This window comes from Psittacula echo, assembly GCF_963264785.1.
Source record: "Psittacula echo genome assembly, chromosome: 7".
NCBI classification, from domain to species: Eukaryota; Metazoa; Chordata; class Aves; order Psittaciformes; family Psittacidae; genus Psittacula; species Psittacula echo.
In genome coordinates this window covers 29,643,884-29,671,697 of record NC_137740.1, presented here as the reverse complement: position 1 = coordinate 29,671,697, position 27,814 = coordinate 29,643,884, and the positions used below count along the sequence as shown (strand labels likewise).

General features: G+C 58.4%; 1 protein-coding gene across 1 annotated transcript; it reads left to right on the top strand.

The window, feature by feature from the left end:
* Positions 1–353: 353 nt before the first annotated feature.
* EPHB3 (EPH receptor B3) lies at positions 354–26,961 on the top strand (the record flags this gene model as incomplete). The annotated part of the gene is made up of 16 exons (XM_080622965.1): positions 354–450; positions 13,836–13,900; positions 14,266–14,938; positions 22,083–22,238; positions 22,391–22,726; positions 23,527–23,651; positions 23,810–23,978; positions 24,072–24,177; positions 24,528–24,625; positions 24,827–24,949; positions 25,045–25,292; positions 25,519–25,734; positions 25,824–25,973; positions 26,061–26,254; positions 26,391–26,546; positions 26,853–26,961. 16 exons carry the CDS (start codon positions 354–356, stop codon positions 26,959–26,961), a joined length of 3,021 nt encoding a protein of 1,006 aa, XP_080479091.1.
* Positions 26,962–27,814: the final 853 nt, after the last annotated feature.

Below are 27,814 nucleotides of genomic sequence, written 5' to 3'. Positions count from 1 at the left end.
CCAGTTCCACGGGTGGCCGCTGGGTGGGGCGCGCTCCCCGCCCTGCGCCTCCCGCGCTGGGGGGCGGAGCCACCGGGGGCGCGCCAGGCAGTGCCCGCCCCCTTCAATTCATCTTTCCGCGGCGACTCCGCCCCCCGCCGCACTGCCTGCCAATGGGCGCCGGGCTCACCGTCGCCAGGGGCGCCGGGTTGCCAGGGGCGGGCTGATTGGCGGGCGGGCACCGCCCCGCTCGGCTCAGCGGCGGCAGCGGCGGCGGCGCCGCCAGAGCGCGAGCGTGGCGCGGCGGCGAGAGGAGCCGCGCGTGGCGCCGAGCTCGGGACTGCCCGGCGGGGCCGCCCGCACCGCCCCCCGCCATGGCCGCGGCCCGACCGGGGGCCCCCCCGCCGCCGCCGCCGTTGCTCCCCCTGCTGCTGCTCCTGCTGCTCCCCGGCGGCCGCCGCGCTCTGGAGGGTGAGTACCGGGCGGGCGTGCCCGGCCGCCGCACCGGGGCCCGTGCGACCGCGCGCACACACACACACACACACGCACGCACCTTCCAGGATGTCCCCGGCCCACGGGCCTCCTCGGCGTCTGCTGTTGGCTCGGTTCAGCTCGACTCGTCGCGCCGCGGACGCCCAGTTGTTCCCGCGGGGAGCTAGCCGCCGCAGCATGCCCCAGCCCAGCTCCTAGTTTTTAGCCGCCCTCAGTAGGTTTCAGAGTCAACGCCCCGTGGAACCGAGCCCGGTGCGGCCGAGACGCGGCGGCCGCGGCCGGCGGGTGCTGGCAGGGAGCGGCGCTTCGTTGGATACGCGGTTCACGTTCCGAGGCTTTTCGCCACGACCTAGAGGGCTGGAATATTAATACTTATTTCAGTGGAAGCTCGCGGCGTGCCAGAACTGGCGGGGCCGCCGGAGGAGTGTCCGTGTGCCGTGTCCGGCTCCATCCCTGCCCCGGCAGGGCTCGTTGCGCCCGTCACCTTAACCCCCGAAGGTCCGGCGTGGGACCGCCAGGGCGAGCGGCCACGCGTGCCGCATCCATCCCCGAGCCCCACGGCTCGGCCGCCCTCTCCGGCGGGAAGAGAACGTGGGAAAAGAAAGGGATCCTTCCCCGCGCTCTCTTGGAGTAGAATATAAAAGGAGGGTTTAATTGTCCCCACCTCGGAGGGTGAATCCCGGCCCATGGGGCAGCCCCGTCGCCTCTCGGCTTTGAGCGAGAAACGCGGGTCTTTGGCTCCGCTGCCGGACCGAGGGGTCCCCGGGAGAACGAGGCATATCGCATCGAGGAGGAGGCGGGGGCCCGGGCAGGGTTTTGTCTCAGCGCAGAGTGTGCTCGGCTTCAGCCGGGGGCGGCGACGCTCCGGTGTTCGGTAACTGAACCCACCGCCGGAGCGACGGGAATGGAGAAACCCCGGGAGGAGAGGAGTGCCGGTGCCCCCGCTCGAGCGGGTGGCGGCGGGGGCTCTCGCTTGCTCGGAGGCAATTTTGGGCTCCGGCTTCCGCCGCCGTCACCCGGAGATGCGGGGTTTGGGCTGCGGCATCGGGGGTAGCCTTGGGAAGGAGCCCTTCTCCGCTGCGGTTTGGTGGACACGGTTCTTCCGGCTTTGGGCTTTGTCGAAAGTTTGGGGGGTGTTTGTTGCCCACGTTTCGGTTCGCTCTTCCTCCCTGCAATTTTTTTTTTTTTTTTTTTATTCTTTTAAAGGGAGGGGGGAAAAAAAAAAAAAAAAAACAAAAAAAAAAAAAAAAAAAAAAAAAAAAAAACAAAAAAACAACCACCCTAAAAGCTAGTTCTCCTTTGTACGTACGCCGTAGGAAACAGAGCTGTGGGCCTGCTCGGTCCGTGAGCTCCGGGCTGAGCGGGAGCCCCGCGGCAGGAGGGGAAGGGAGAAGCCTGCCTGCAGCCAGCCCTCTTGGGATGGAGGTTCCTGGGGACCACTGCACCGGGCAAAGCCCTGAAAGCCCTCCCTGCCTGCCAGAGAGGTGCAGGAGGATGAAGTTGTGGGCAGGGAGCTTGGTGGGGCCCCATTCCTGCTAGGCAGCCCCTCGCTCCTACTCATCAGCGGCTTGGGAACTGGGAAAGGAAAGCCGGCATGGTGTCTGGCAGCACCAGTGGGCATCACTTAGGGACAGTCCCTCCAGTCCCACGGCGAGGCAGGGAGCCCCGGCCTGTCCCCTGCCGCCGTCTGGGGATGGAGCGATGTGAAAAGCCGGATGCAGAGAAAATAAACAGCTCCTGCTGAGGAGTCGCTAGGTTTTCTCAGCTTCCCGAGCTTGCAGAGGGGTCAGGGGCCAAACATGCTGCCTGAAGAGGTCAGGGCCCAGCTGGGTGCCACCCCGATGGGACCACTTCAGGGCTGGCTGGCAGCCACCCAGCATTTTTGGGGCTGACCCCGATTCCCTTGGGATTTTCTTCTTTTTCTTTCCTTCGTTCCCTTTTCCCCCCTGTCCCTGTCTTTCTTGTCTCTCTTTTCCCCTTTGCCCTTGTCTGAGCTGGAGGGAAAGTTGCAGCTGGGCCGGGAGAGGTTTCTGCCTTGCTCAGATTTAGGAAGCCGTTGCTTGCATTGGAGTCAGCGAGCCCCTGTGCTTCTGCTGCACTGGGCATTTCTGGCGGCTAGCGATGCTGCGTCCTGATGGAGACCGGCATGTTCAAGCAGTTACTGTAAATCTAGCGTGCACGTTTGTTCAAATATTTTAGTGCTGATCATGAATCTGGCGTGGCCATAAATCCGCACACATGTCCTGCAGACAACAACGGCAGTGAGCGCTCCCTGGACCTGGCCACCTTACTGTCCCCTCGAGGGGGCAACGGGCCAAGTCTGTGGCCGGCGCTCAGCTGGAAGGGCCGGGGACTTTGGGGCTGGACGGCGCTGGCCATTCCCAGGGGTTTGGCAGGGAGTTGGGTTTCTTTACAAGGCCCCAGGAGGGTGGAGGGGAAAAGCCGCGCTCGGCAGCGGCTCAGTGAGGGCTTTGTGCTGCCGAGGAGAAAATGGTTTCTCTCCAGATCCTGTAAGTGCGCTGGGTCTGTTTGAAGTCACAATGTGTTTTTCTTCTCCGGTTCAGCAGTCCCCAGGCCGGCTGCAGAAGGAATGCTCTATCCGGGGGCAACAGCGGATCCTTTCTCCATTGCAGGGGTTGGAGCAGAGGAGTTTGTCCCAGTGGGGCTGTGGGAGCAGAGGCCCTGTGGGTAGCAGACACGATGAGACGGCATGGGGAATGTGCTGTGTACGAGGCTCCTGCCAGCTGTCCAGAGATAAAACCCCAGGCTTCAAAACATCCACCCGAGGGAGTGTGGATGGCCACAGTCTCGATCTGCCAGTTGCCACAGGGGTGCAGGTGGGCTGGGACCGGGACCTGTTTTTCCCAGGATCCATGCTCCCGAGCAGCTCCTGCCCTGAGCAGCCTCTCTGGGCACGGGACTCCATTTAAAGTTGGGGTTTCCCACGTACTCCCCCACAAACGCTGTGCAGAGGGACCACATTGCTGCATGTAGCCCCGAGCCAACTTGGGTTCTAGTGAAATACCCAAACTCTTCTGAGGCAGGAGGATTTCTAGGGGGGATTTTCCTCCGCTGGCCTCTCCCATTGGCAGCTTCCAAACCCCAGCCGTTACACAGGCTGACCATGCTCTTCTCTGCACCAGCAAGCCCCTGCTTAATTGACCCCTGTACTGGAACTGCCAGGTATTTTCTTGGCAGGAGATTTGCTTTCCGTTTAATTACTTTTCACTGAAATGGCATGTTTCTCGGCAGGGTGATGGGGGGAAGCTAGCCCTGCTGTTTTATTGATGCTTGGGGTAGAGCTGTGAGGGAAAGCGGGTCCTGGGGCTCCGCAGTGCTTGCTGTATTCATTTAATCTCCCATTCGTTGCTAAAAATTCTGCTTGACGAAGCCCGCCCCATCCATGCTCCCAAGGTGGGGAGAAGAAGGGCTTTCCTTTGTGTCAAGCGGAGCATGCAGAGAGCCAGAGAAGACAGAAAACTTGCAGCGTTGATCTGTTTGCAGGCCTGTGTTTCTCACCCAGTATACAGCTCAGCCGGAGAGGCTGCGGGGCTGTGCCCAGCCAACCCTCGCAATTGGGAATAGCGGCCTCTGGTTTTTATGGAATGAACCGAAACTCCTTGTTTTGTTGTGATGACTTACTGCAAGAGATATTTGGGGAAACCAGTTTGTTGCATTTTCTTTCCGTGAGCCGTTTGCTGCTGCCACTGGAGCAGGGGAGCTTGGTGCTTAATTAAAGCAGCCCGAGCAATCTGAATCACAGACTTGCATGTTTTTAAAATTGTAGCTGTTCCTGTTGTGCTGAGTCAAACTGGTTTGTCGGGATTGAGCGTCTCCGCCTGGGAGCTGCGCTGGGGGAGGGGTGCCAAGGCAGCCCTGGGGTCGGGATCCCCATTCCCGGCTCGTGGAGGCAGTGGGGTGGGTGTCCGCCTCCCCCTGAGGAGAATGCCGGGAAAGGGGGACTACTCCGTGGGCTGCGGTGGAGCCAGTGGCCACCATCACCCTGAGCTTCTCTGGGGTTGAAGCCATAACAAGTTGATGTCCCTTCTGGAACAGGCGTTTTCCCAAGCAAACCATTTGGGGGACAGTGGGGATGAGGGTGCCCCTCCATGACCAAGAAGCTCCTTGCACTAGCACGGGGCCAGGCTGCCATCTTGAAGGCCTGTTGCAGTGGCACTCCCACCTGGAGGGGACAGTCCTGTTTGATTCCATGTTTGGGTGTTTTGTTGCATTTTTGTTGTTGCTGCTGAGGCGGAGCTGGTGGTGGGGCACGGCCATCCTCTGGCAGAGCGGAGCCCCACACAGGCTCGGTGTGGAGTCCAACAGGAGCCATGCAGCAGGGTGGGTGGGCAGCCTGCCTGTGGCAGGCCAGTCCTGGTGCTTGGTGAGGCCTCAGCCTCAGTCTCCCATGACTTCGGCATCGTGGAGGCCTCGTGGGGCTGAGCTTAAGAGCGGGAATGTGTCCCTTTCCCACAGAGCCGCCATTTTCAGAGGCGCTGCAGCCCTCCCCAGCGCCCGCTTTCCCTCAGTGTAGCTGAACCCTCCAGCCTGTGCTCTCAGGGCCGGCTTTGCATGGCTGCCCCTCTGAAGAGGGAAGGAAGCCATCTTAGGAAGAGGCAGGAGAGCAGCAGCCAGGCCGGGTGCAGGCCCCATGGCTGCTTTCTGTGCCGCGGGGGTCCTGGGGAAGGAGTGTGTGGTGTGGTTGCCGTGGGGGCCCTTGCGTTTTATTTTTGCCCGTTGCTAAGCTCTGTGCTGCCGGGGCCTGGCATTTCTCACGCATGTGGCAGGAGCTGTTGACAAACACCTGTTTCCCAGCCCCCTCCCCAGGAATGCCCTGGGGCCCTGCTGGGGCTGCGGTGCCAGAGGGGGGGCAGCAGGGACATCCCTCCGTGGGAAGCCCTCCCCTGGGGCTTTCCTGCCCCATGGCAGCTGCAGGGGGATTTGGGGCTCTCTGTGCCTCTCCGAGGTGTGGCTGTTTATGCAGGGCTGCTGAAACCTGTCCCTGTCCCGGGGAGGGGACGCCGGTGTCGCTGTCCCCCTCCGCACACACACAGCCAGTCCTGCTTGTCCCTTGGGTGCTCAGCCGCCTGCCTGGCAAGGGCTGGGGCGCGGGAGGGACCCCGTGGGGAGGGGGTGTTCGGCGGGCGCGCACGCACACGCGGCGTGCTATCCAAGGCCTTTTTTTATTAATGAGAAAAATGTGCAGGGCTTGAACGATCGCCAGGAACAGATTTATTCTAGTTCCCCAGAAATTAAACTGAAATGAAGGAGCGAGTCAGCCCAGCCCGGCACCCCCTCCTGACTCTGTGCTTGTTTTAACTCTGGAAGAATCTGACTTTGGGAGTGGGGGAGGTGGTGAAGGAGGGGGGGATATTTGGGTTTAAGCAGTTCCAGATGGGCTTGGTGCTCAAGGAGAGCCGAGGAAGCGAGCGTAGCGCAGCGCAGAGATTTGGGTAACTGCCCCAGGCAGGAGAGAGGAGGGAAATCTTGGCAGAAAGTCTTGCTCCAAGCTGCCGTGATGGGATGGAGCTTGGCAGCTGAGCCACCCAGTCTGTGGGGTGAACCTTTGGATGTGCAGCAAGTAACCTTTTTTGGGGAGGGGGTGGCATCTTTTTTGTTTTGAAATATCATTACTCCTTGCCTGGGCTCTTTCCAAAAGTACAACCTGGAAAAAAAATGGAGCTGGAGTGGGGAGAGAGGGGCCCTTTGGACATCAGCCTGCTGCAAATGGTTGCCCTGTGGAGGCAGGCCTGCAGCACCTACTGCGTTCCCTTCCTTCCCCCAGGGACTTTGGGGATCTTCATCCACCCATGCCACCCCAGCTCAGCCTGGTGGCTCTATGGGGACACCTGCCCCTTGAAGCCACAGGGCAATGGGGCTGTGGAGGGAGGTGGCAGAAGCATCCCCATCATAGCAGGGCCTGGAAATAAAGGTGGCTGTGCGGGACAATTTGCTGCCTACGTCCTGGTTGATGGCATTCGCAGCTCAAACAGGTCTGGCATCTCTCAATCAGATGAGTTATTTCTGTGACAGTGGAGGGCGGCTGTGTAGCCATTCCTGCTGGGGACGGTGACCTATAAATCTCTCCTGCCTGCTGGCCATAGAGCTCCTGCCTGCCCCTTCCCATGGGCCGGGCAGGGACATGCCCATCTCGAGTGGGCAGCAGTTGTTCTGAGGTTGGCAGTGTGTCTGGCAGAAGGCAGGGCTGAGAGGCTGTCTGTGGGGTCTGTCCATTCCCCTTGCCCGCAGCCTGGCAGAGCGAAAGCGGCTTTTCCCCTTGGGCGAGCTGAAGCAGCGAGCACCCGGGCGCATCCACCACGTGGGCAGGGATGGCAGCTCTTCACTGGCCGAGCTGACCCCGGCGTGGCACACCGGGCTCTGACATCCGAAATCCCCACGGTATTAATAGAACAGTAATTGCAGTGCAGGGCTGGACTCGGGCAGCTGGCTCACGTCCTCTCCCAGCATCAGCACGGCCTTTTTGCGAGAGCGGGACCTGGCAGGGCTCAGGCAGCAGGCTGCACGTGTCCTTGGCATACGATTGCAAGGCAGGAGCCTGCCATCCTGCAAAAGCCCCAGGCCCCAAGTACTGTGCTTTGGAGGGGAGTGCACAGAGCGTGGGTGCCCATGGGTGCCACAGCCTGGCTTGGCATGTCCCTGTGCACAGAATGGCAGAAATCTGTCCTCCCCGGCTCAACCTGGTGCCTGACTGGGAGGAAATGAGCGCCTGTCCTTCCCCGCATCCCAGGCACTGCCACTTGATATGCTTTTTGCAAAGCTGGCACCTGTCCTCTCTCACATGCTTCAGTCTGTCTTGCGGCCATCAGGAAACAGCTCTTGGTGAGGAACACGCGGCCGGAAAACCCTCTTCAGTCAGTTAGCGGCCAGTGGGTGGGTGACAGGGCAGGGCTGGATGGAGGGGGAGCACTCCCATCCTCCTCAGTCCCACGTGCCAGGCAGCTCCTGGTCATCTGGGAGCTGGATCTGGCCCATAAGAAAGTGCAGGGCATTGGGGTCGGATGAGGAGACTGCGAGCGAAATGCAGCTAACTGATGGTTCAGAGCTATGGGGCTGTCTCCCCATGTGAGGTTGCTATATCCTGGTATGGGAGTGGGATTGGAAAATGGAGGATGCATCTTTGTAGCATCATTGGAATTGGCACCTCTGGCTGTGCAGGGAGCTTATTGTGGTGCCCGCCAGACCAGGACCGGCCACAGTGCGGGAACCGGTGGTGCTGTCCATCCTTGGCCAGGCTCTCTGGGGCCTGCCCTGTGCGTGCATGTGTGGTGTGTGTGAAGGGGCCTTAATCTCAGTTGGGGCCTCTGGGCCCTGCCATAATGCAGAAATAATGAGTCTATTATTAAGTGCCCACAGTACTTCTTCACTCCGCTGGCTCGCCTCCAGCAGCAGGCAGAACCTGCCCCGCTTGAAGTGGATGTGTCATCATTTGCCTCAGCAAATCCAGTCCCCTTTGATGATGGGCCAAACGCCCTTGGCATGAAGGGCCACAGCTGTGATACAGGCCCCTTTTTTTTTTTCTTTCTTCCTCACCTTCTCTCTTCCCTTTGTTCTCAGTTCACTGCCAAGCCACTGGCTCACCCCACACCTGGGGCCAGGGTGCGTTGGTGGGCATGGGTGGCCTGAGCTCTTCATACCCCTGGAGAGGACAGGCTGTGGGGCCAGTGTCCCTCACTCAGCGCTGGGGAGCAGCAGGCACCCCGCACAGAGCAAGAACGGGTTCCCAGCATGGGCAGAGATAGGGAGTGCTCAGCCCTTCCCTGAGGCTGAACCGCACTGCCCGAACCGACAGCCTTGACGGTGGGACCCGCGCCGCCCGCGGCCTTGCACCGGCCGCTGGGGCAGCCCGGTGTGCGGGAGGGCTCCCCGGAAAAGCCGGGATTCACCGAGCAGGACGAGGGCGCGGGCTGTGCGGAATGCCGGCAGTGCTGCCAGCCCCGTCCCTGCAGAGGGAGCTGGCAGACAGCGTCTGCCGGCACCTTCCCCAAGCTCCCAAATCCCGTGCCTGGCACCTCCGCCACGGGTACCCCCGGCCCACCTGGGGTGCTGCCTCCCTCCATTCCTGGCTGCAGTCTTGCTCACTGCTCTTCCTGCCTCTCGGCTGCATCAGCGAGAGTCTCCCTGCAGTGCAGTTTGGGCACGAGGGGCTGAGAGCGCCGAAATCTCCCAGCATGTCACCTCCCGTGCACCCAGCAGCTCCGAAGCTGCCATTTGCGGGGTGCCCCATCACGGTGCACATACGCTGCCGTGGGCTGAGTGGGATGGGAATGCTTTCCCCTTGCAGGCAGCAGGTGGAGTCCCCTGGCCTTGGAGCCGGGCCATCCCCTGCCTGGGAGGAGGATGGCCACGGGGTTTAGATGGGGTCAGAGAGGGAAGGTCCCTCCTGGAGGAGGAGGGATCCGGGTGCTTGGCATGCTCCAGCAAAATATGTTGCGGGGTCTCCCAAACCTGACGCGCACACAGGGCGCTATGTGTGGCTCAGCTTTTGTGTACGGGAAACACTCGTCAGCGGGAAAAGTGCAACCTCAGGTTCTCTCCCACAGGCAGCTCTTTGTTCCCAGATAAAGGACCTTACACCAAAGGCCCTTTGTGCCGCTGCTCAGAACGGTGCTGGGATTAATTGTACCGATAGGTGCTTGAATGGAGAGTGCACAAGGCCGCTCACTCCTGCTGTAATTATCTTCAAAACTGAGGAGGAAATTAAAATATGTGGGGAGATGCCCCTTTTGGTGGCTTTTTGACTAGCAGGCAGTCACCAGGATTCAAAGTGCATCCCTAAACAAGCTGCCTTTCCTTCCAGAGGAGTGCAGCACAGCACAGCAGCAAGGGGGAGAAGCATCCAGCACTGCCGTGAGCAGCCACCAGAGCAGAAGATGAGCCACATCCTGGGGAAAATGGCCTAGCCATCGACGCTGCCTACAGGAGCCCGGCATGGGGCGAGTGGCCTGTGTGGCTGGGCCACACCACTCGCCCCGCGCTAAGCTCCTGCAGATGTGGTGCCATGGGTGCATAACTCCCGGAGAGCATGGGCACGTTGCAGAACAGGTTCCTCTGTTTGTGGCAAGGCTGCGTGGGTGTCTTTGCTAACTTTCCTCCCTTGCCTTCTTTCAGGATGCTCTGGACTTGCGCGAGCTGCCTTCTCCTCATCGGGGCAAGGAGCTGGCGTCCTACGTTGCCAACGCATCCTGATAAAAGCCAGCAGATCCCATGTTCAAAGGCGAGAGCATTCAAATCAGAGCCAGTTGGTGGAGATGATTGAGTCTTCCCCAGTGGCTTCATCTTGAAAGAATTTTGATTTTTTTTCTCCCCCCGTCTCTTTTCTGGCTCAGCCATCACTGCTGCGCGCGTCTGCCGCTCAGCAGCGCGAGACGGGCTCTCTGGGCCTCTTGGGGGGGAGCTCAAACGTTTTTGCTGGCCTGAGACTGTGCATGCCACATTCCTGAGCCCCTGCACGGGGAGGAAGAGGTCCGCAGCTCCAGATGAGTCCCTGCTAGGGCTTCAAACACCCAGTGAACTGCTGGGGACTCTGTGGAGATGATGGGAGGACCGCTGGTGGGGGACCAGTGGTCTTTGCAGCTCACGGTGTGCCTAGGAGGCGATTTTGCAGGGCCGGGAGGAGGCAGCCAGGGCAAAGCACACAGTTCTGCCCAAGGAACGAGGCTTTTTCCCTGCCCTGGGATTCCCCTCTGCCATGGAAATCCTGCTATTATACAGGGTTGACTATGACCTGCTGCACTTGCTGAGTGCATCCCTTTCTTTTGCCCAGGTGAAGGTAAGGAGAGGACAACTCCCCAGCACTGCAGACAATGATAAAGCAAGCCTTAGGGTGACTTCCCCAAGCTGGTGAAATCGGGAGCCAATTTCCCATTGACTAATGGGACCAGGATCTTGCTGTGGCACTCAGGATTGAGGTGGCTTTGACTCACTGCTTAGCAAGGCCTGACACTGTTCACGTCCCTCTGAAGCACCTGCAAACCTGAACTGAGCTGTGAAACCACCAGTGCTGCCTCTAAGCCCAGCTCTGGCACTGTGTGCCAGAGGGAAAGAGCAGCTGATGCTGCTGAACCACTGAAACCCAGTGCTTGCCCATTTCCCCATGCATTTTCATGGGGGGCCAGCACTTTGTGTGCCCCAGTGTTTGTTGGAGAAAGTACATGGGTTCGGTGCTAGGCTGTCGTGAGGTCTCTGCGGTAGCTTTAAGGGCAGAGAGCGGCTTCTGTGGCTCAGATCAGCATGCTGCTGCGGGCCACGGGATCACGCAGCACTGCAGCCCGCAGGGCTGTCCACCTGTGACCTTCACAGTGAGAGGCTGTGAAGGGCTGGGGAACGCTGCTGACCCTACCTGGCCCCACTTGCTCCCAAGGCTGCAGGAAACCCCTGTGCCCTCCATGCTCAGCCGTTTCCTTTAGCTGAATTGCTCAGTGATTTTATTTTTATGATTTCCCCTCCCCGCTCTCTCTGTGTGGTTTACGTGGCTCTTGCGCCAGCAGTCAGCTTGGCTCTGTCAGGTTTTTTCCCTCCACTGCTGGTCAGATGGTAGATGCTGCCAAATTAGGATGCAGGCAGCGAGCCTCCTGTCCAAGCCGTGTTTCTGCCCTGGGCCGGCACTGATGGGGAAGGGAGCTGCCGGAGGGCATGGCTGCCCATGTGTCCCGTCCTGGGGCTGGGCCAGTATGTCAAGGGCTGCCTTTATGGGGCCTGCTGGCATGCAGGGGAGTTCCCACACACCCTGGGCAGGTTTGGGGAGCAAAGCTCCCCACGTGGTCAGGTCCAGCCGAGCTCTGCTGCAGCTGGCCATGGGATCCTTGTGTTGCCCTGCGCGTGGGCACACCCTGCCACCCAGATCTCCGTCAGGTCCCTGGTCTGACTCACTGCCGCAGCCACTCACCCACACCAGCCCTGAGCACGCAGCGCATCCCTTCCCTGCTCCTCCTGCTAGGTCCAGCCCCGCTGAAGCCTGTGCCGGGAGCAGGACTCGTACAGGGTCTCTGTGCGGGACTTGGCAGCCTGCTGTGCTGTGAGTGCTGAGCACGCGCTTGGCTCTGCTCTGCTGCCGGCACGGCGTGATGGGGCCCTGCACGGCACCACTGTGCCCTTATTAGGGCAGCTGGGGCTGTGCCTGTCCCTCAGAGAGGTGTGGGTGGCCCTGCTCCACAACCTGCTCCCCTATGGTCCCTGGAATTCATCCCGGTGCTGGAATCTGGGGAGCGCAGCAGCATCTCAGGGAGGTCTTATGGTCATGTGGGCCCATGCCAGCAGTTGGTAGCTGATGCTGTGGGGAACAGGAGGGGAGAGGATGGTGGTTTACTGCATCCCCTGGACAGGCAGTATTTTGGGACTGGGCAGAGGCTGCCCCGTGGGCGCCCACCACTATCCTGCACATAGAATCATAGAATCATAGAATAGTTAGGGTTGGAAAGGACCTTGAGATCATCTAGTTCCAACCCCCCTGCCATGGGCAGGGACACCCCACACCTGTGCCCCAGCCCTCCTGATGTCCTCATTGCAAGTGCCCTGCATTACCTGCTTGGCGGAGGGCTCCTTCTTTCTCTCCCTTTGTTTTTGCTGGATATCCCTAGTCTGTGTTCTTGAGAAACAGCAAATAACCACTGCCCAGTAACCACCTATGCACTCCTCCTATTTGCAAACAATAGCTGGGGTTCGTTTGTCCTTCCTGGGTCTCTTCTGGCTTAGGAGCTGGCACCGTGAGGGATTTTCCTCACTGTCCGCAGTGCCATCTCTGCTGCCAGTGCCACCAGCCTGCAATGTGACTGCGTTTGTGTTTGCTCCAGGTGAAGAGCCTGGGTGAGAGGCAGACTTGCCAGCCAGGCTGGGATCCTGGCAAACAGTGAGGCAGGTCAGGGACCCCACGTGTTCCCAGATGTGCTTGTTTATCTGGCCTGCGGTGGCACTCACAGCCGATGCTCCTGGCCTGCCTATGGATGCTGGCAGGGGAGCAGCTAATGGGTCTCCCCGGGTTGGGCAAGGGAGGAAGGTGTTTATCTCCAGCCAGGCTTCATCCAAAACCCAGTATTTCCTTCCTCCTCCGTGCTTCCTCCCTGGCTGGGCCAGCGTGTGGTTTTCCTGGGGTGGAAGGAAAGAATCTGAAACTGCCTCTCGCTCCTGGGGCTGAGCCGTGGTGCCTGGCACAGCTGAGCTGCCCCAACACATCCTGTGCCCCAGCTATGGAGATGGAGCAGCTCCCAGCCGCTAAAGAGCCGTGGCTGCCTGTCCTGCATCTCAGGACTGGGTGGGCTGAGGGATAGACTGATGGACAGCCCTTGAGCTGTGCAGGGTCTGGAATGGGGCCATCCCTGCAGCCCAGGAGGGAGGTGCCTTCAGCAGGGAGGCATTTTGGAGCTGGTGCTGGTCCCTGCTTGGGGCAGGCACCAAAGTCGTTCTGAACACATTGAGGTCTCCAGGGTCTGTTTCCCAGCTCTGCCATTTACATCCCCCTTGCCCCAAAAACCCCTAGGTGGGAGAGAGTCCAGAAGACCCCAGTGGTGCTTGCTCCCCTCCAAACAGGCTATGGGCCATCCCTGGAGCAGGGGTCACCGAACAGCAGCCCACAGAGGGGCCATTGGCCCTGGAGCACATTGTTGTCCTCCATCCTTGCATTTCATTCCCACTTCTGTGCATGGTGCTTGCGCGGAACCATGCGGCTCTGCCCAGGATTAGCGACAGCTGCCTGCAATTGCAGCTCTTCCCAGACAAGCGTCTCGCTCCCCCAAGGCTGGGGCTGGGGCTGTTTGGGGAATGCTGCTGGGGTGGTTTGTCTTGTAGTCTGCTCCAGGAATGTTGGCCAGACGGTCAAATTCTTCTCTCCTCTTGTAAAATGAGTGATGTGGGGCGTCTCTGGGAGAGCAGCCTGCCAGTCCCTCCTCCTCTGGATAAACCTGCCTGGCCCGCACCGCCCTGTCATGGGAACGGGCCCTTTCAACCCCAGCCACAGTAAATACAGGCCCTGCCAAAGCAGAGGGGAGGGCGCGGATGGGGGCGCCTGGTCTCATCCCCCCAAGCTGGCCAGGAGGCATGGCATTGCGCTGGTGGCTGGGATGGCACCCCGTCCCTGTCCCCACCTGCCCAGCTCCTCGTCATGCTGCTTCCCTGCGCCAGCGCAGCTCCCCGGGGATGCCTCGCTCTTCCTGTTCTCCTGATGGGAGAAGAAAAATCTGGAGCCTGTCTGTGCCGCTCCCCCTCCTCCCACCACGTCTCACCCCCCAAGTTGCTGTTTTTCACAGAAATGTCAGACAAGGCTCTCCTCTCCCCCACTCCTCCTGGGTTTTTTCCATCTAATTTTGGCTTTCATCTCCAATTACTTCTCTCTCTCCTCCCTCTCTCTCCAGAGACCCTGATGGACACGAAGTGGGTGACCTCTGAGTTGGCATGGACAACTCATCCGGAGACGGGGGTAAGTCTGGAGCCAGCCCCAGTCCTGACCTCCAAGGGGCACGGCTGGACCTAGCTTCACAGGAATCAGGGCTGCTCGACAGCACCTTTGCAGAGCTGGCTGCATCTTCCCCCTTCCCCACATCTTCTCATCTCATGAAACCATCTCCTCTGACTCTATGCTTGCAGAGTATGAGCACTGTGGTCCCTGGCCCAGGTTGCTGTTTGTCACCTTGATGACCAGGAGGGTTGGGATGGGTAGTGATGCAACTGCTGCTCTTCCCTCTTACCTGTTGCCTATTCCCCCTGACCCCACACCATTCGCAGTGTGTCCATGGCACTTATCTCCCCAGCTGAGGGGCTAACCTGCTCCTCTCTCGCTCGCAGTGGGAAGAAGTCAGCGGTTACGACGAGGCCATGAACCCCATCCGCACGTACCAGGTGTGCAACGTGCGGGAGGCCAACCAGAACAACTGGCTTCGCACCAAGTTCATCCAGCGCCAGGATGTCCAGCGTGTCTACGTGGAGCTGAAGTTCACTGTGCGGGACTGCAACAGCATTCCCAACATCCCCGGCTCCTGCAAAGAGACCTTCAACCTCTTCTATTATGAGTCGGATACAGATTCTGCCTCTGCAAACAGCCCTTTCTGGATGGAGAACCCCTATATCAAAGTGGATACAATTGCCCCAGATGAGAGCTTCTCCAAGCTGGAATCTGGCCGTGTGAACACCAAGGTGCGCAGTTTTGGCCCTCTCTCCAAGAATGGCTTTTACCTTGCCTTCCAAGACCTGGGAGCCTGCATGTCCCTAATTTCCGTCCGGGCTTTCTACAAAAAATGCTCCAACACCATTGCTGGCTTTGCTATCTTCCCGGAGACTTTAACGGGAGCTGAGCCCACTTCTCTGGTCATCGCACCAGGCATCTGCATCCCCAACGCAGTGGAGGTGTCTGTACCCCTGAAGCTGTACTGCAATGGTGATGGCGAGTGGATGGTACCCGTGGGAGCGTGTACGTGTGCTGCTGGATATGAGCCAACCATGAAGGATACCCAGTGCCAAGGTACGTGTGTGGCAGAGTGACCATGGCTCTTGTCTCCATGGATGTGTTGATGTGGAAGAAGCGGTTTTGCGTTGAGCTTAGTCTGTTTTCAGAGGCTTAGGAACTGGGCAGGCTCCCTGAGGAGGGAGCAGCATGGTATCTCAGAGGACTAGTCTGCAGTTTGACTCAGCATCTGCAAACCTTAAAGCCTTTGTGGTCTGGATTGGCACAGTGTGTGCTGTGACGCGCTGGTTAGCATCCCCCCTCTGACGGATGCATCTCCTCACCAGGAGTCGCAGCTCAAGGCGTGGTCCTCAGCAGGAATCCAGCCCCTGAGTGTTACTGAAAGCTCCTTCTTGCCCCTGCTGATGTGCCCAGTGTCTCCCCTCTCTCCTTCCTGTGGCACTCATGGCTGGGGCAAGTGATTATTCCTGGCAAGCATGATTTCATGCTGCTTGTGCGGAAGCGTTCAGAAATACCAGTGGTGAGCAGGGCCCCGCTGCGCTGACTTCAGGAGAAACCATGCAGATGCATGTTCTCCTGCCAGTACTGAGGGCTTGCAGTGGGGAGGGTGGTGAGTGGCACAAAGACAAGGCGGCCAAAGCTCCCTGTCCCTGCTCGGAGGGAAGGGAAGAGCATCCTACACATGGAGGTGTTTGGGATATAGAGTCATCCTGGGCAGCAGGGTAGTCCTGTGCAGGTACTGCAGCTGCCATGCTCTCCCGTAGTGGCTTTGGTATTGCTGTTTCACCCCAGGTTGGGTGTGTTGGTAATGAAAAATCTGCCTAGGTGGATGTTGCTCTCCCTTGGGATGATTCTGCCCTTGGAAGCGGTCTGTGGTACACAGGACCTGCCCTGGGGTGGCTGGGGTTTGGGGCAGAAAGGTCACTGCTCCCCTTGGCTGGAGGCGTTGCACAGGGAGCTGGACACTGGCTGGACCCCCCATTTTGGATGCCTTGTGCTTGCTGATGATGGGATGCTTGGTGCCAGCCCTTTGCTCTTGGCAGGGGCGATGTGATTTGGAATGGCCCATAATGTGAGGCTCTGGCCAGGCTGGCCTCTCCATTCACTTTGGGAGCAGTGTAGCTATCAGCCATGCCGCTGCGGTTGGTTGGGGAGAGCTCAGCCTGAAGGACCAGAGCCTCCAGCACCATCAATGCAAGCACAACCCCAGCTTGGGTGCCCTGGCCCCCTGCATCAGTCTTGTGAGCAGCCTGTCTGGCTCTGCCTGGGGCAGGTGGACACCAGTGCCGAGCATCCATCGCTGGGTGAAGAGCCCACGCTTAAGCATGTGCTGGGTGTATGCTCCTGGGAAGCTGTTTTTCTTCTTGCTTGGACTGAGCAATCTTAGACCATACAGGGTGTGGGAGGGTTTGGGCACAAGGTGACAGTTTCCAGCGAGCATCCGGTCTCTGCCAAGCAGGGGCATCCCAAGGCAGGACAAAGAGCTTGTGTTGGCCTCAGGGCATCACTGCAGCCCGGGGCGAGGTCCCCTCTCCACATCACCCCAGATGGGCAGACACCCACACGGCAGCTCTCCCAGCGCCTTTGATATCCCCCACCCGGCCCCAGCTTCTTCCCCAGCGTGCAGGGAAGCCACACTGAGCTGTGGGCACGTCTCCATCCGGCAGCCTGCCTTCTCGCTGGGCAGAAGCAGTGGTGTCCTCACGTTTCTCTGGGAAAGTTGCGCTGCGCTTGTAGGATCAGATTTTCCGCCATGTGATCGTGTGTTTTAAGTGGAAACAGCTGAAGAAGGGCTGAGAGAAGCTGGAGCTGCAGCTCCCTTTTCTGCTCTTGGCTGGAAGTTCCCTTACCCCACTTTGGCAGCCCAGCACCGCCAAGAAGGCGCTCAGCCCCCACGGCGTGGGGAGCAGTGCGGATGCAGCCCCGTGGAGCTGGGGTTTCGGCACTCAGCCCCGGGGAGCCCGCCAGGGCTTCACCATGCAGGCGAGGAGCACTTCAGAGTGCCAGATGGCATTTTAATAAATAACAATACCCAGTTACTGCTTAGATGGGATAAGCCCTGTTGTAAATCTCTCCCTTTCCCGAGACTTTGAGTGGCCTTTGAAGATCTCCTCCTCCTCCTCCTCCTCTTTATCTCCATCCAGAGCCCGGATTAGACCTTGCATTCAGACCTGTTACAATGCAGCTTGTATCCCGGTCCCTTGGGAGCCGAGGGCTCATCCCGCCCGGCTGAAGGCAGTTTCTTTGGCATGCTTTGTAATGCGATACGCCGGGCTGGTATCTGGCGCTCTAGTCCTGAGTTGCCACAGCATTGATTTGGCATCTCATTCTCAGCCTCATTATCTTTATTTAATTAGCACATGGCCCTTCTGGGGGTTGTGCTGCTTCCCACAGGCTCCCTGCCACGCAGAGCTGCAGAGGCGGCTCTTGCAGGACGAAGAGAAGCTGCTGAGCAGGGAGGGGGATGAAGGCTCCTGTATGCCTCCGCAGGCAAGGGTGCCCTGCTTTCACCCCCTGTAGACCCCGGGGTTCAGCGTTTCCGCAGCCCCATCCCTCCTCCTTTTGGTTTGCAAACACCCAAACCGCTGGGGGGATTTGGTGTCAAGGTGCTCCCCATGTTGCACAGGTAGGTGGTGAGAGTTTCCTTTGAGTAGTGCAGGGCTCCTGGCACAGAGCAATTCAGCGTGCAGCACCTCCCCAAAAATGCTCCCGGGCATGTGCTCCCCATGCCAAATTCACCAGGGTTTGCACCCCTCATGTTGCAGGCTTCACCCAAAGACAGAAGGGTTTGGGGTGGGGCGGGCTTCCATGCCAGCACTAGCAGCAAGCCCCCTCCTTGCATGGCGATCAATTCCATGGAGAGTCCTGCAGAGGGGCCATGGTGCCCCCAGAGCCTACCCCCCGCTCGGGAAGCGGACTGAGACTCTCTCCTTGGACCCATTTCTCAGCCTTTTTGACATCCCTTTTCTGATGGCACCAGGCACTGCGTGTTTGGGTGCTGTCAGTAGGTGATAGCGGGTCAGGCTGAGGCCAAAACGTGAATTTTTGCAGGAATAAATTTCCCATGTAATCAGTGACTAATGGAAACATCGCCCTGTATTAAAAGAAAAAAAATGCCAAGCAAGCATTACACTTGCCAACTGTTTGCAGCTTTGCATTGCAACACGGGCTTGCTGCATGAAACCCAGGAAGTGAAACTGCTTGCTATTAATTGCCCGGGCTCCCAGATCAAAGGCAGCTCAGCAGCACAGGCAGGGGAGAGCTGCCGGTTTACAGCCAGGCAGTTCCACAATGGGTTACTTGTAACACAGTCGAGGAAATATGCCCCTGCGTTCCCGCCTGTGACCTGCTGTGGCTCCAGAGGCAGCTTTGCTTATTGAATTTTTTTCCCCTTTTTTTTCTTTTAAATAAAATGGTTTCCCGCCTGTTCTTTGGATGCCACTGTTCAACCCCCCGGGGGCTCTTCCCCTTCTCTACCCTTCAGATTTATTCCATTTGCTTTTGGACTGCGCTGGTGTGAAATATTTCTACCCAAAGGCTGATTTTTTTCATTATTTTTTTTTTTTCTAAATCGAGTGCCTTTTAGAAGAGACTCAAAAGCAGAGCTACCACCTTAGTTGTAGCCAGGCTGTTGCTTCCACAGCTCTAATCCATCTGCAGCCGCTTACGAAAGCGGGAAGGGAGCGAGCCGTGCAGGTTCATAAAGCACAGATCGTCCCAGGCAAACTTGATTGCTGCCTTTAAAGAAATTACAGGGCTGCTGGACAAAGGGATGTGATCAGTTTAATTTATCTAGGCTCAAGCAAGGCGTTCTGCTTCGGTCCTACAAGGAGAAAAATAGCTGGAAGGATGCTGCTTGGCCTGGAATAGCATTGTGTGGATGGGAAAGCAGGCGAGACCTGAAACAGGGTAGTCTGGGGCTGGTATTTCCCAATATGCTGTGGGCTATCCCTCGCTTCCTCCCTTTCCCAAGGGAGGGCACTCCGAAATTTTGGGGATGCATGCAGGGTTCGTTGCTGCTTGCCCACATCCCATGCAATGATGGAGGCTGCCTGCGGGATGAGTCACTGCTCACTGTTGCTGCCAGGGGGTGTTTTTTTCGGCTCCCTCCCTTGGACTTTATTCACCGGGGTGGAGATTGTTTTGGGAAGAGTGCCCTCGTCTTCCCCCAGCCCTGTACTACAGTTCTGTGAGGCAGGATCAGACCCCGGAGGTGGGCAGAAGTAGCTGGATGGGCAGTGGTGGGTGCCGTGCCGTGCTGGGTGTGTGGTGCCCCATAGAGGGTGCAGGGGCAGTTTTGCAGCAGCCTCTCGGCTGTGTTACTGCCCCTCTCCCTCCCACACCATGCACAAATCCCCTCCGCAGCTCATCCCCACTGTGAGGCCAGGCTACATCTCCCTCCTGTCAAACCAGTGGCTCCTCCTCAGGCTGGGCAGCTCCGCTTTGCTTCCCTGACCTGTTATCCTGTGGCTGTCAGTGACTGTCATGTTGTCCCCAGAGGTGACCACAGCCTGGCACCAGGAGATGTGATCTGTGTGCTGAGGTTCAGGGTTGTTATTTTATTTGAGGACACTTCAGCAGGAAAAGTGCTTATGCAAACCTCTCAGTAGAGAGAGGGGAGCCTGGCTCCCCAGCTCCGGCTGGATGGAGTCACGTTCCTGCTCTGGAGCTCCCAGGCTCATTCCCTGGCATGTCGGCCAAGACAGTGGTTGTTGTACAGCCAGTTTCTTGCAGAGAAGAGATGACCCAGCGGCTTATCCACTGGAGACCTGGGATCAGCTTTCAGCTCGGTTACAGCCTTCAAATGTGGTGGCTGATAGCTGTCATGCTGCCACCAAGGTCTTTATGCTCTGATTTATTAAGCAGAGTTGGAAACTTCAGCACCAGAGCGCATCTGGGACTTGGTCCTCCTGCTCTTCTCTTGCTTAACAGGGCTGAGGCATGGGTCATCCCCATCCTGCCACAGTGGCATGAGAGTGTGAAGAAATTACCTTTATCCCTTGTCTCTGCATTGGGCACTCCTGTGCAATGACAAGGAGCTGCCCAAGGATGGCTCTGCCTGTCCTCCCTGCACAGGAGGTCACTGTTCCCTCCATGCCCATAACCCACCAGGCTGGCACCAGGTGGCCCTAGGCGCCAAGTGCCATCATCCTTCCTGCATCCTTTGCAGGGCACCTCACTGTCCCCAGCTGCCATTCCGTGCTTGGGCTGTCGGCTTCACACAAGTTCTGGTGGCTCCAGCTTCGCTCTCCCCCTGACAAGCCTGTTATTTCAGGGGGTTTTGTCCCTGATGGATCTGGGCTCCTGTCCATAACCGAAGCATGTTTGGCAGCTTTCTGAGCCCAGAACGTTCCTGTCCAAGAGGTTTCAGTCATCTCTCATTCCTCAGCAATCTGGTTCCTTATGTGTGAATCTGCATCCACCCAGTTTGAACCGCCTGGGACTCCGGCTGGGGTGCGTCTGCCTGTGCTGAGGCTGCTGCGCTACCTCTGGGCATCTGCTGTCCATGTCTTTGCATTTTGTGGTGGTGAGGGTAGCCTGGGCTGAGGGTCGGGAGCCCTGGATGGGCTGGTCAGGAGCTTCCATTGCTCAGAGAGGAGCAGGTCTGTGCACTCCTTTACCCTCCAGTCTGCACAGTTGAGGTGGGCTAAGCTTTCATTTCCAAAGGCAAGGCCCAGAGGCTGGGTGAACTCGGGTGAAGGAGCCAGAGCGAGTTGAGCCATGTGGTTGGTCCTGTTTTGACCAAAGAGGAGTCTCCTTGCTGGGAGGCTCGCACCCTGGAAGCTGGAAGCAACTCCTGCTGCCCATCCATGCAGGGGAGCTAGAGAGCACAGGGTCCGCAGGTCCCCTGCTTGGCAGTGGAGTGCCTCCCCCGGTCATGGGGCTGCTCACACGTCCCCTGGCACTCCGCAGCTGTGTGTGGATCCCTGTGGAGCCGGCCCAGCAGCGTGTGACTCAGCGCCCCACACCCCACACGTGGGGCTGCAACCAGCCAGAAAACTTCCACGGAGGGTGTCAGGAGATGCCTCATAACAGGAAACTTCCGCTTGCCACAGCCCGGTGAAGCACCAGGAAAACTCCGCCTGTTTACAGGGTGATGTGGGACAGGCACGGGAGGTGGGACTGGGCTGCCAGGAGGGTTACGTGCCCTCAGGAGCTGCCCTAACCCCAGGAGAGTGAGGAGGGTGCTCCTTCCTTTGGAGCCATCAGTGCTGATGCTGCTCCACCTGTGGTAAACAGAGTGATGCCAAAGCAGAGCTGGCACCAGCAGGTCACTTGCCACTTCATCCGGCTGTGAACTCGGAGCACAGGACCCGCTTCCAGGGGCAGCATTGCGATAAATCAGGCTATTTCGAGGCATGCGTTGGGTTCCTAAGCCCACTGTGCTCCTTGGCTCAAGTGCTGTTAATCCTTTCACGTGCCCCTCATTACGACCAAACATCCCATGGTGCCAGCTGGGAAAGGTCCCAGGACTTGTGGCTCCTTAAAAAGGACCCTGATCGGAAGTGGGCGTAGGAGGTGGCAGCGATGCTGAAGCAGCTCTTTAGCCAAGGACCTACAGGAATGTTTTAATCTCCCTTAGTGCTCCACTTGAGCAGGCCTCAGGAGGTGCCACCACCTCGGGGCTCCGAAGTGGCTGAAGAGCCCGAGCCAGAAAGTTTGGGGCTCAGAAATGGCTGCATTTTGGTCCATAAAGGCCTCTCGCAGGGGCTGCTACAGGCATTGCTGAGAGGTCCTTTCCTTCCCAGCCATATTGCCACAGATCACTGGCCCTATGGAGGGTGCTGGGTCTGGGAGCCAGCAGGGGAAGTGCAGTGAAGAAACAAAACTGAGGATGTGCTCTCCTGGCAGGACCTGCCCTGACCGCCATAGCGCTGGTGGCAGTTAGCTCTTCACATCTCCAACTGCCCTGTGTCTGATGCTGGAGCACAGCATCTCCAGGACAGAGCTGTGCCTGTGCTGGTGGGCGCCCCTGCCTAGTGCCAGCAGCCCGCTTTCGCCCACTTGGCCCCAGCCAGGGGCCCTGTATACCTGGGCATGGCTGATGGCATTGGGAAGGCTTGTAGGTGGCCTGTGTACCTCAAGCCTCTGATCAGAGATTTGGCAGGGGAGTGGGGAAGGGTCTGCCCAGCTTTGGGAAGGAGGCTGAGGAATGTTTTTTATACATTTTATAACTCAAGTCTATTTTCCCTTCTTCCAGCATGTGGCCCGGGAACCTTCAAGTCTAAGCAGGGGGAAGGTCCCTGTTCTCCCTGCCCTCCCAACAGCCGAACCACCTCTGGAGCAGCAACAGTCTGCACTTGTCGAAGTGGCTTTTTCCGGGCAGACACAGACCCCGCAGACAGCGCCTGCACCAGTGAGTCCTGCCCAGGGCGAGGAGGGGAGGCAAGGGCTGCTGTGGAGGTGATGGGGGTCCGCAGCTGGTGTGCGGGGAGTGTGCTGTGCTCACACCAGAGGTGAGCCAGGCACGGGGCCGCACCATCCCTGACCCCCACATTCTCCCCACAGGCGTCCCCTCTGCCCCCCGCAACGTCATCTCCAATGTGAACGAGACATCACTGGTGCTGGAGTGGAGCGAGCCGCAGGACACGGGCGGGCGGGATGACCTGCTCTACAATGTCATATGCAAGAAGTGCAGCGTGGAGCGGCACCTCTGCACCCGCTGTGATGACAACGTGGAGTTCGTGCCGCGCCAGCTTGGCCTCACCGAGCGTCGCATCTACATCAGCAATCTGATGGCCCACACCCAGTACACCTTTGAGATCCAAGCTGTGAACGGCATCTCCAACAAAAGCCCCTACCTTCCCCATTTCGCCTCTGTCAACATCACCACGAACCAGGCAGGTCAGTGTTGCTGCTGGAGAGTGGGGGCTGGCTCTCTGCTGCAGAGCGGAGCAGGGATTTCTTGCTGACAGCCTTGGAGGCTGCAGTCCTTTGTGCTGCCGTGTTACTGGCTCCTCACGCCTGCATCTAATCCCCTGGGTAAATTGTCCTCTCCATTTAACGCGTGTCCCTGGAGGAGATGAGATCAGAATGCATGCAAGCAGAGAAGGGCAGGGTTGGCAGATGCTCCAGAGAGCTCTGGATCTCCTAGACCTACCCCAGAGATGTTGTGCCTGCTGCGAAGGGAGGAGGAAGGAAATGAGATTTCTCCCCTGTGGGCTGGGAAGGCTCAGCACCAGCCCAAACCTTCGCAGTCAGCCAAGTGCTTTGCCGTTCCCTGCTTCCTCCCACTCTGGCCCAGCTCCAGCATGCTGGTAATCTCCAGCCACCACGCTCTGATCTGATTTCACGGGTCTCGTCAGTGGGGTAGAGTCTGGAGCTCCTGGCAAGTGGAGGAGGGGAGGGAGCCCCAGGTTGGGCTCACTTCCCCAGAACAGTTTGCAGCTAGGCGTGGAGTGAAGTGTTACCTCTGTGCTAATTCTGAGGCTCTCCTTGGTCCCTTATCACCTTAGGTGTGCAAGATGTTGATATCACAGCTCTCTATGGAGACTTGTGGGAGGCCAGTCTCAAAGCTTTTCCATGCCTTTCCAGCAAGGTTATCTGAGCAGGTCCCAGGCAGAGACTCACCTGTGACAATGCGGGATGGTGGAGGTGGGTAGCCTAGCACAGATGGCTCATACCTCCTCTGCCCTCTTTCCTAGCCCCTTCTGCCGTGCCTACGATGCACCTGCACAGCAGCACTGGGAACAGCATGACACTGTCGTGGACTCCCCCGGAGAGACCCAATGGCATCATTCTTGACTACGAGATCAAGTACTCAGAAAAGGTAAAGCAGAAGGCAGAGTAGCCTTATCCCTCCTCCAGCCCTTCTGGCTGATCATCAGCAGCATGGCAAAAGTGGTCCCTGCAGAGATAGCACGTGGGGGATGTGGGAGCCAGCAGAGGGGGCTTCCTAGAGGTGACATCCACATGTCTCCCCTGCAGCAAGGCCAGAGCGATGGGATTGCCAACACAGTCACCAGCCAGAAGAACTCAGTGCGGCTGGACGGGCTGAAGGCCAATGCTCGGTACATGGTGCAGGTCCGGGCACGCACAGTGGCTGGATATGGCCGCTACAGCCTCCCCACGGAGTTTCAGACAACTGCAGAGGATGGTAGGTACCAGGACTGGGCTGCCTCTGTCCCCCACCCGTAATATGCATGCTCCTTCCCCAGCTTGACAATGATTTCTGCCTCTCCTCCATCAGGCTCCACCAGCAAGACTTTCCAGGAGCTTCCTCTGATTGTGGGTTCAGCCACTGCGGGGCTGTTATTCGTCATCGTTGTAGTGATCATTGCTATCGTCTGCTTCAGGTACTGGCTTTGCAGGGAGGAGGGAGTTTACAGCTGGATTTTGGGGTTGCTCATGTCTGCCCCAGAGCTTTCCCTCTTGCCTGTGGATAGAGCTCTGGCAGCTCCAGTCTGAGAACGAAGGACTGGACCTGTCGCATAGGACCAAAGCAGAGATCCTGTGGAAGGATTGTGCATCACTGCTTCCCCAGCAGCTCCTGCCATCCTCACTCAGCACAACTAGGCCATCTTCTCCCATTGCACCTCAAGCAGAGGGATGGCTCTGCTCACAGGCCTTTGGAGGGGAAGCTCTCTGGCATAAGCTGTCTGTGCTGGGATTTGCAAGCTGGTAGTGAATGTCTTTGCCCCATCAGGAAAGGGATGGTTACTGAACACCTCCTCTCGTCTCCTTTGGGCAGGAAGCAACGCAACAGCACAGACCCTGAGTACACAGAAAAGCTGCAGCAATACGGTGAGTGTGAAAGCCCAGCAATGGGCTCTGCCTGCCTTCTCCCAAATCCTGCTCCCTCTCAGTTTCTGCTCCATGCGCAAGTGAAGGGACAGGCTTTGCTAGCCAGTGCCTGGGAGGGATGGGCTGACAGCCATCCAAGCTGGCTTGTCATCCATCACCCATGTTGTGTCCCTCCTGGTGATGATTCCTCTGCCCTTGCAGTCACCCCTGGGATGAAGGTCTACATTGACCCCTTCACCTACGAGGACCCCAATGAAGCTGTCCGGGAATTCGCCAAAGAGATTGACATCTCTTGTGTCAAAATTGAGGAGGTCATAGGAGCAGGCAAGTCCTGGGGCTGTGCACAGCAGTGCTGAGACTGCCGCCTCACCCTGCCGCATGGCTCACAGTGCCACCCCTTTCTCCCCATCCTGCTGCAGGGGAGTTCGGTGAGGTGTGCCGTGGGCGCCTGAAGCTGCCTGGCCGCCGCGAGATCTTTGTGGCCATCAAGACACTGAAGGTGGGCTACACGGAGCGGCAGCGGCGGGACTTCCTGAGCGAGGCCAGCATCATGGGCCAGTTTGACCACCCCAACATCATCCACCTGGAGGGTGTGGTGACCAAGAGCCGCCCTGTCATGATCATCACAGAGTTCATGGAGAACTGTGCGCTCGACTCCTTCCTACGAGTGAGCATCTGTTCCCTCCTGCCCCAGCTGGGGGCTGCAGCTCCAAGGCCTCCTTCTCCATCCCTCTGCATTGTCATGCTGGTATCCCCTGAGCTAAGTTGTGCATAGACACCATGGCATGGGGAAGAGGGGGGCTGTAGGAAGGATGACGGTGGTGGTAGCACATTGGGATCCTCCCCAAGTCCATCTGGGGTGTTGAAAACCCTTCTGATCTCTCCTATGGCAGTTGAACGACGGGCAGTTCACAGTCATTCAGCTGGTGGGAATGCTGCGAGGCATCGCCGCCGGCATGAAGTACCTTTCGGAGATGAACTACGTGCACCGGGATCTGGCTGCCCGCAACATCCTGGTCAACAGCAACTTGGTCTGCAAAGTATCTGACTTTGGGCTCTCTCGCTTCCTGGAGGATGATCCGGCTGACCCCACCTACACCAGCTCCCTGGTATGGACACTCATGGGGATCCACTGATCTGGGGATAGGGTGAGACACCTCAGGTATGTGCTAAATAATGGAGTTGTGTATCCGTGCAGGGAGGCAAGATCCCAATCAGATGGACGGCTCCTGAGGCCATTGCCTACCGCAAATTCACTTCAGCCAGCGACGTGTGGAGCTATGGCATTGTCATGTGGGAAGTGATGTCCTACGGGGAGCGACCCTACTGGGACATGTCCAACCAGGACGTAAGTGTTCCCTGGGGAGCGGGGAGCTGTGGGCTGCCCATGGGAGCCCAGGTAGCTCACAGCCTGCCTCTGCATGTCTCTCCACAGGTGATCAACGCAGTGGAGCAGGATTACCGCCTGCCACCCCCCATGGACTGCCCCACAGCACTGCACCAGCTGATGCTGGACTGCTGGGTGCGGGACCGCAACCTGCGGCCCAAGTTTGCACAGATCGTCAACACGCTGGACAAGCTCATTCGCAACGCTGCCAGCCTGAAAGTCATCGCCAGCGTCCAGTCTGGGTCAGTGGCATCCCTGCCTCCAGCCCAGGGAAAGCTGGAGGGGTTGGGACTAGAGATTTTGGAGGGCAGGGATACACTTCCAGTTACACCTCTCTGTCCCCTGCTCCCTGTGACCTGTGGCTCTCTTGCCCTTTAGCATCTCCCAGCCGCTCCTGGACCGCACGGTCCCAGATTACACCACGTTCACCACTGTGGGAGACTGGCTGGACGCCATCAAAATGGGACGGTACAAGGAGAACTTTGTCAACGCCGGCTTTGCCTCCTTTGACCTGGTGGCGCAGATGACTGCAGAGTAAGTCCCTGCTTGTGGAGGAGGGATAAGGCTGGGGCTGGGGCTGCGGCACGTTGTCGCTCGCCTCTCTGGCAGCCAGTTCCTCCAGCCTTAGCATGTGGAGGGCTGAGTTGTGCATGGAGTTTTCCCAAGTGAGGGAAGCTCTGGGATTCAGCATGCCACCCCTGTGGTGTCAGAGAGACAGTGGAACTTGGCAGAGGGCTGCAATGAAGATGGATGGGGGTCCCTTGGCAGTAGCTAAATGGGGCAGGGCCACGTGCTGGTATAGCTGCTGGCAGGAGCTGAGTCTTCACCTTCTGCTTGCAGAGACCTGCTGAGGATAGGGGTGACACTAGCAGGGCACCAGAAGAAGATCCTGAGCAGCATTCAGGACATGAGGCTGCAGATGAACCAGACACTCCCGGTGCAGGTTTGACCACAGGGGACTCTGCATTGGAACGGACCGAGGGAACCTGCCAACCAGGTTCAGTTTGCGGTGCAGCCCGGCTTCCCGTTTCCCCCTTCACATGGCACTCCTCTGCCTCGGACGGTCACCTGGGACAGGACGGGATGGGCCACCCTTCCCTGGATCGGAGGCACTCGTGCCGAGAGGGAGCCCAGCTTTTCGTCCCGTGTCCTGGAGCAGCGAGGCAGCAACACATCTTCATATTGAAGATAGATTATGGGACAGAGATGGCACATCCCGCTTCCCGCCCTGTCTCTGTGCTCATCAGTTTGAAGAGTTGTTCTGCTTCTTGGATTTCTTTTCACCCCATTTTCCCCCCCAAGTCCTCACTTCCCTCCCCTCCCTGAGGCCACAGACTGTTGACCTGTCCGCTGAGTCCATTAGACAAATCCGAAACCTTCCCTAACTCTGGTACCCATGTCGAAGCAGCCGGGGGAGGCCGAGCTGGCAACAGGGCCGGGGCAATTTGCCCCAGACAATCACTCCTCTCCTCCAGCCCTGGCGGCCCCTCTGCCCGAGGGTCTGCACTGGAACGTGTCCGAAGGGAAGGCTTTGCTCCCTTTCTTGGCTTTGCATGCCAGAACCCGAACCCAATTTACTATGCAGGGAGTTAGGCAGGAAAAAAAGCAAAAAAAAAAAATATATATATATAAAAAAAAATAAAAATAAGAGGGAGCAGAAAGGGGAGGGAGGGGACGAGGAGCCCAGCTCCACATCTCTCACCCTCTTGGTTCTCCTGGCCGGCTCTGGACTGCAGAGCAAGGCCGTCAGCACGTTTGCACAGGGACCCTCCGCCCCAGGACCGACCAACGGCAGCCGCGCT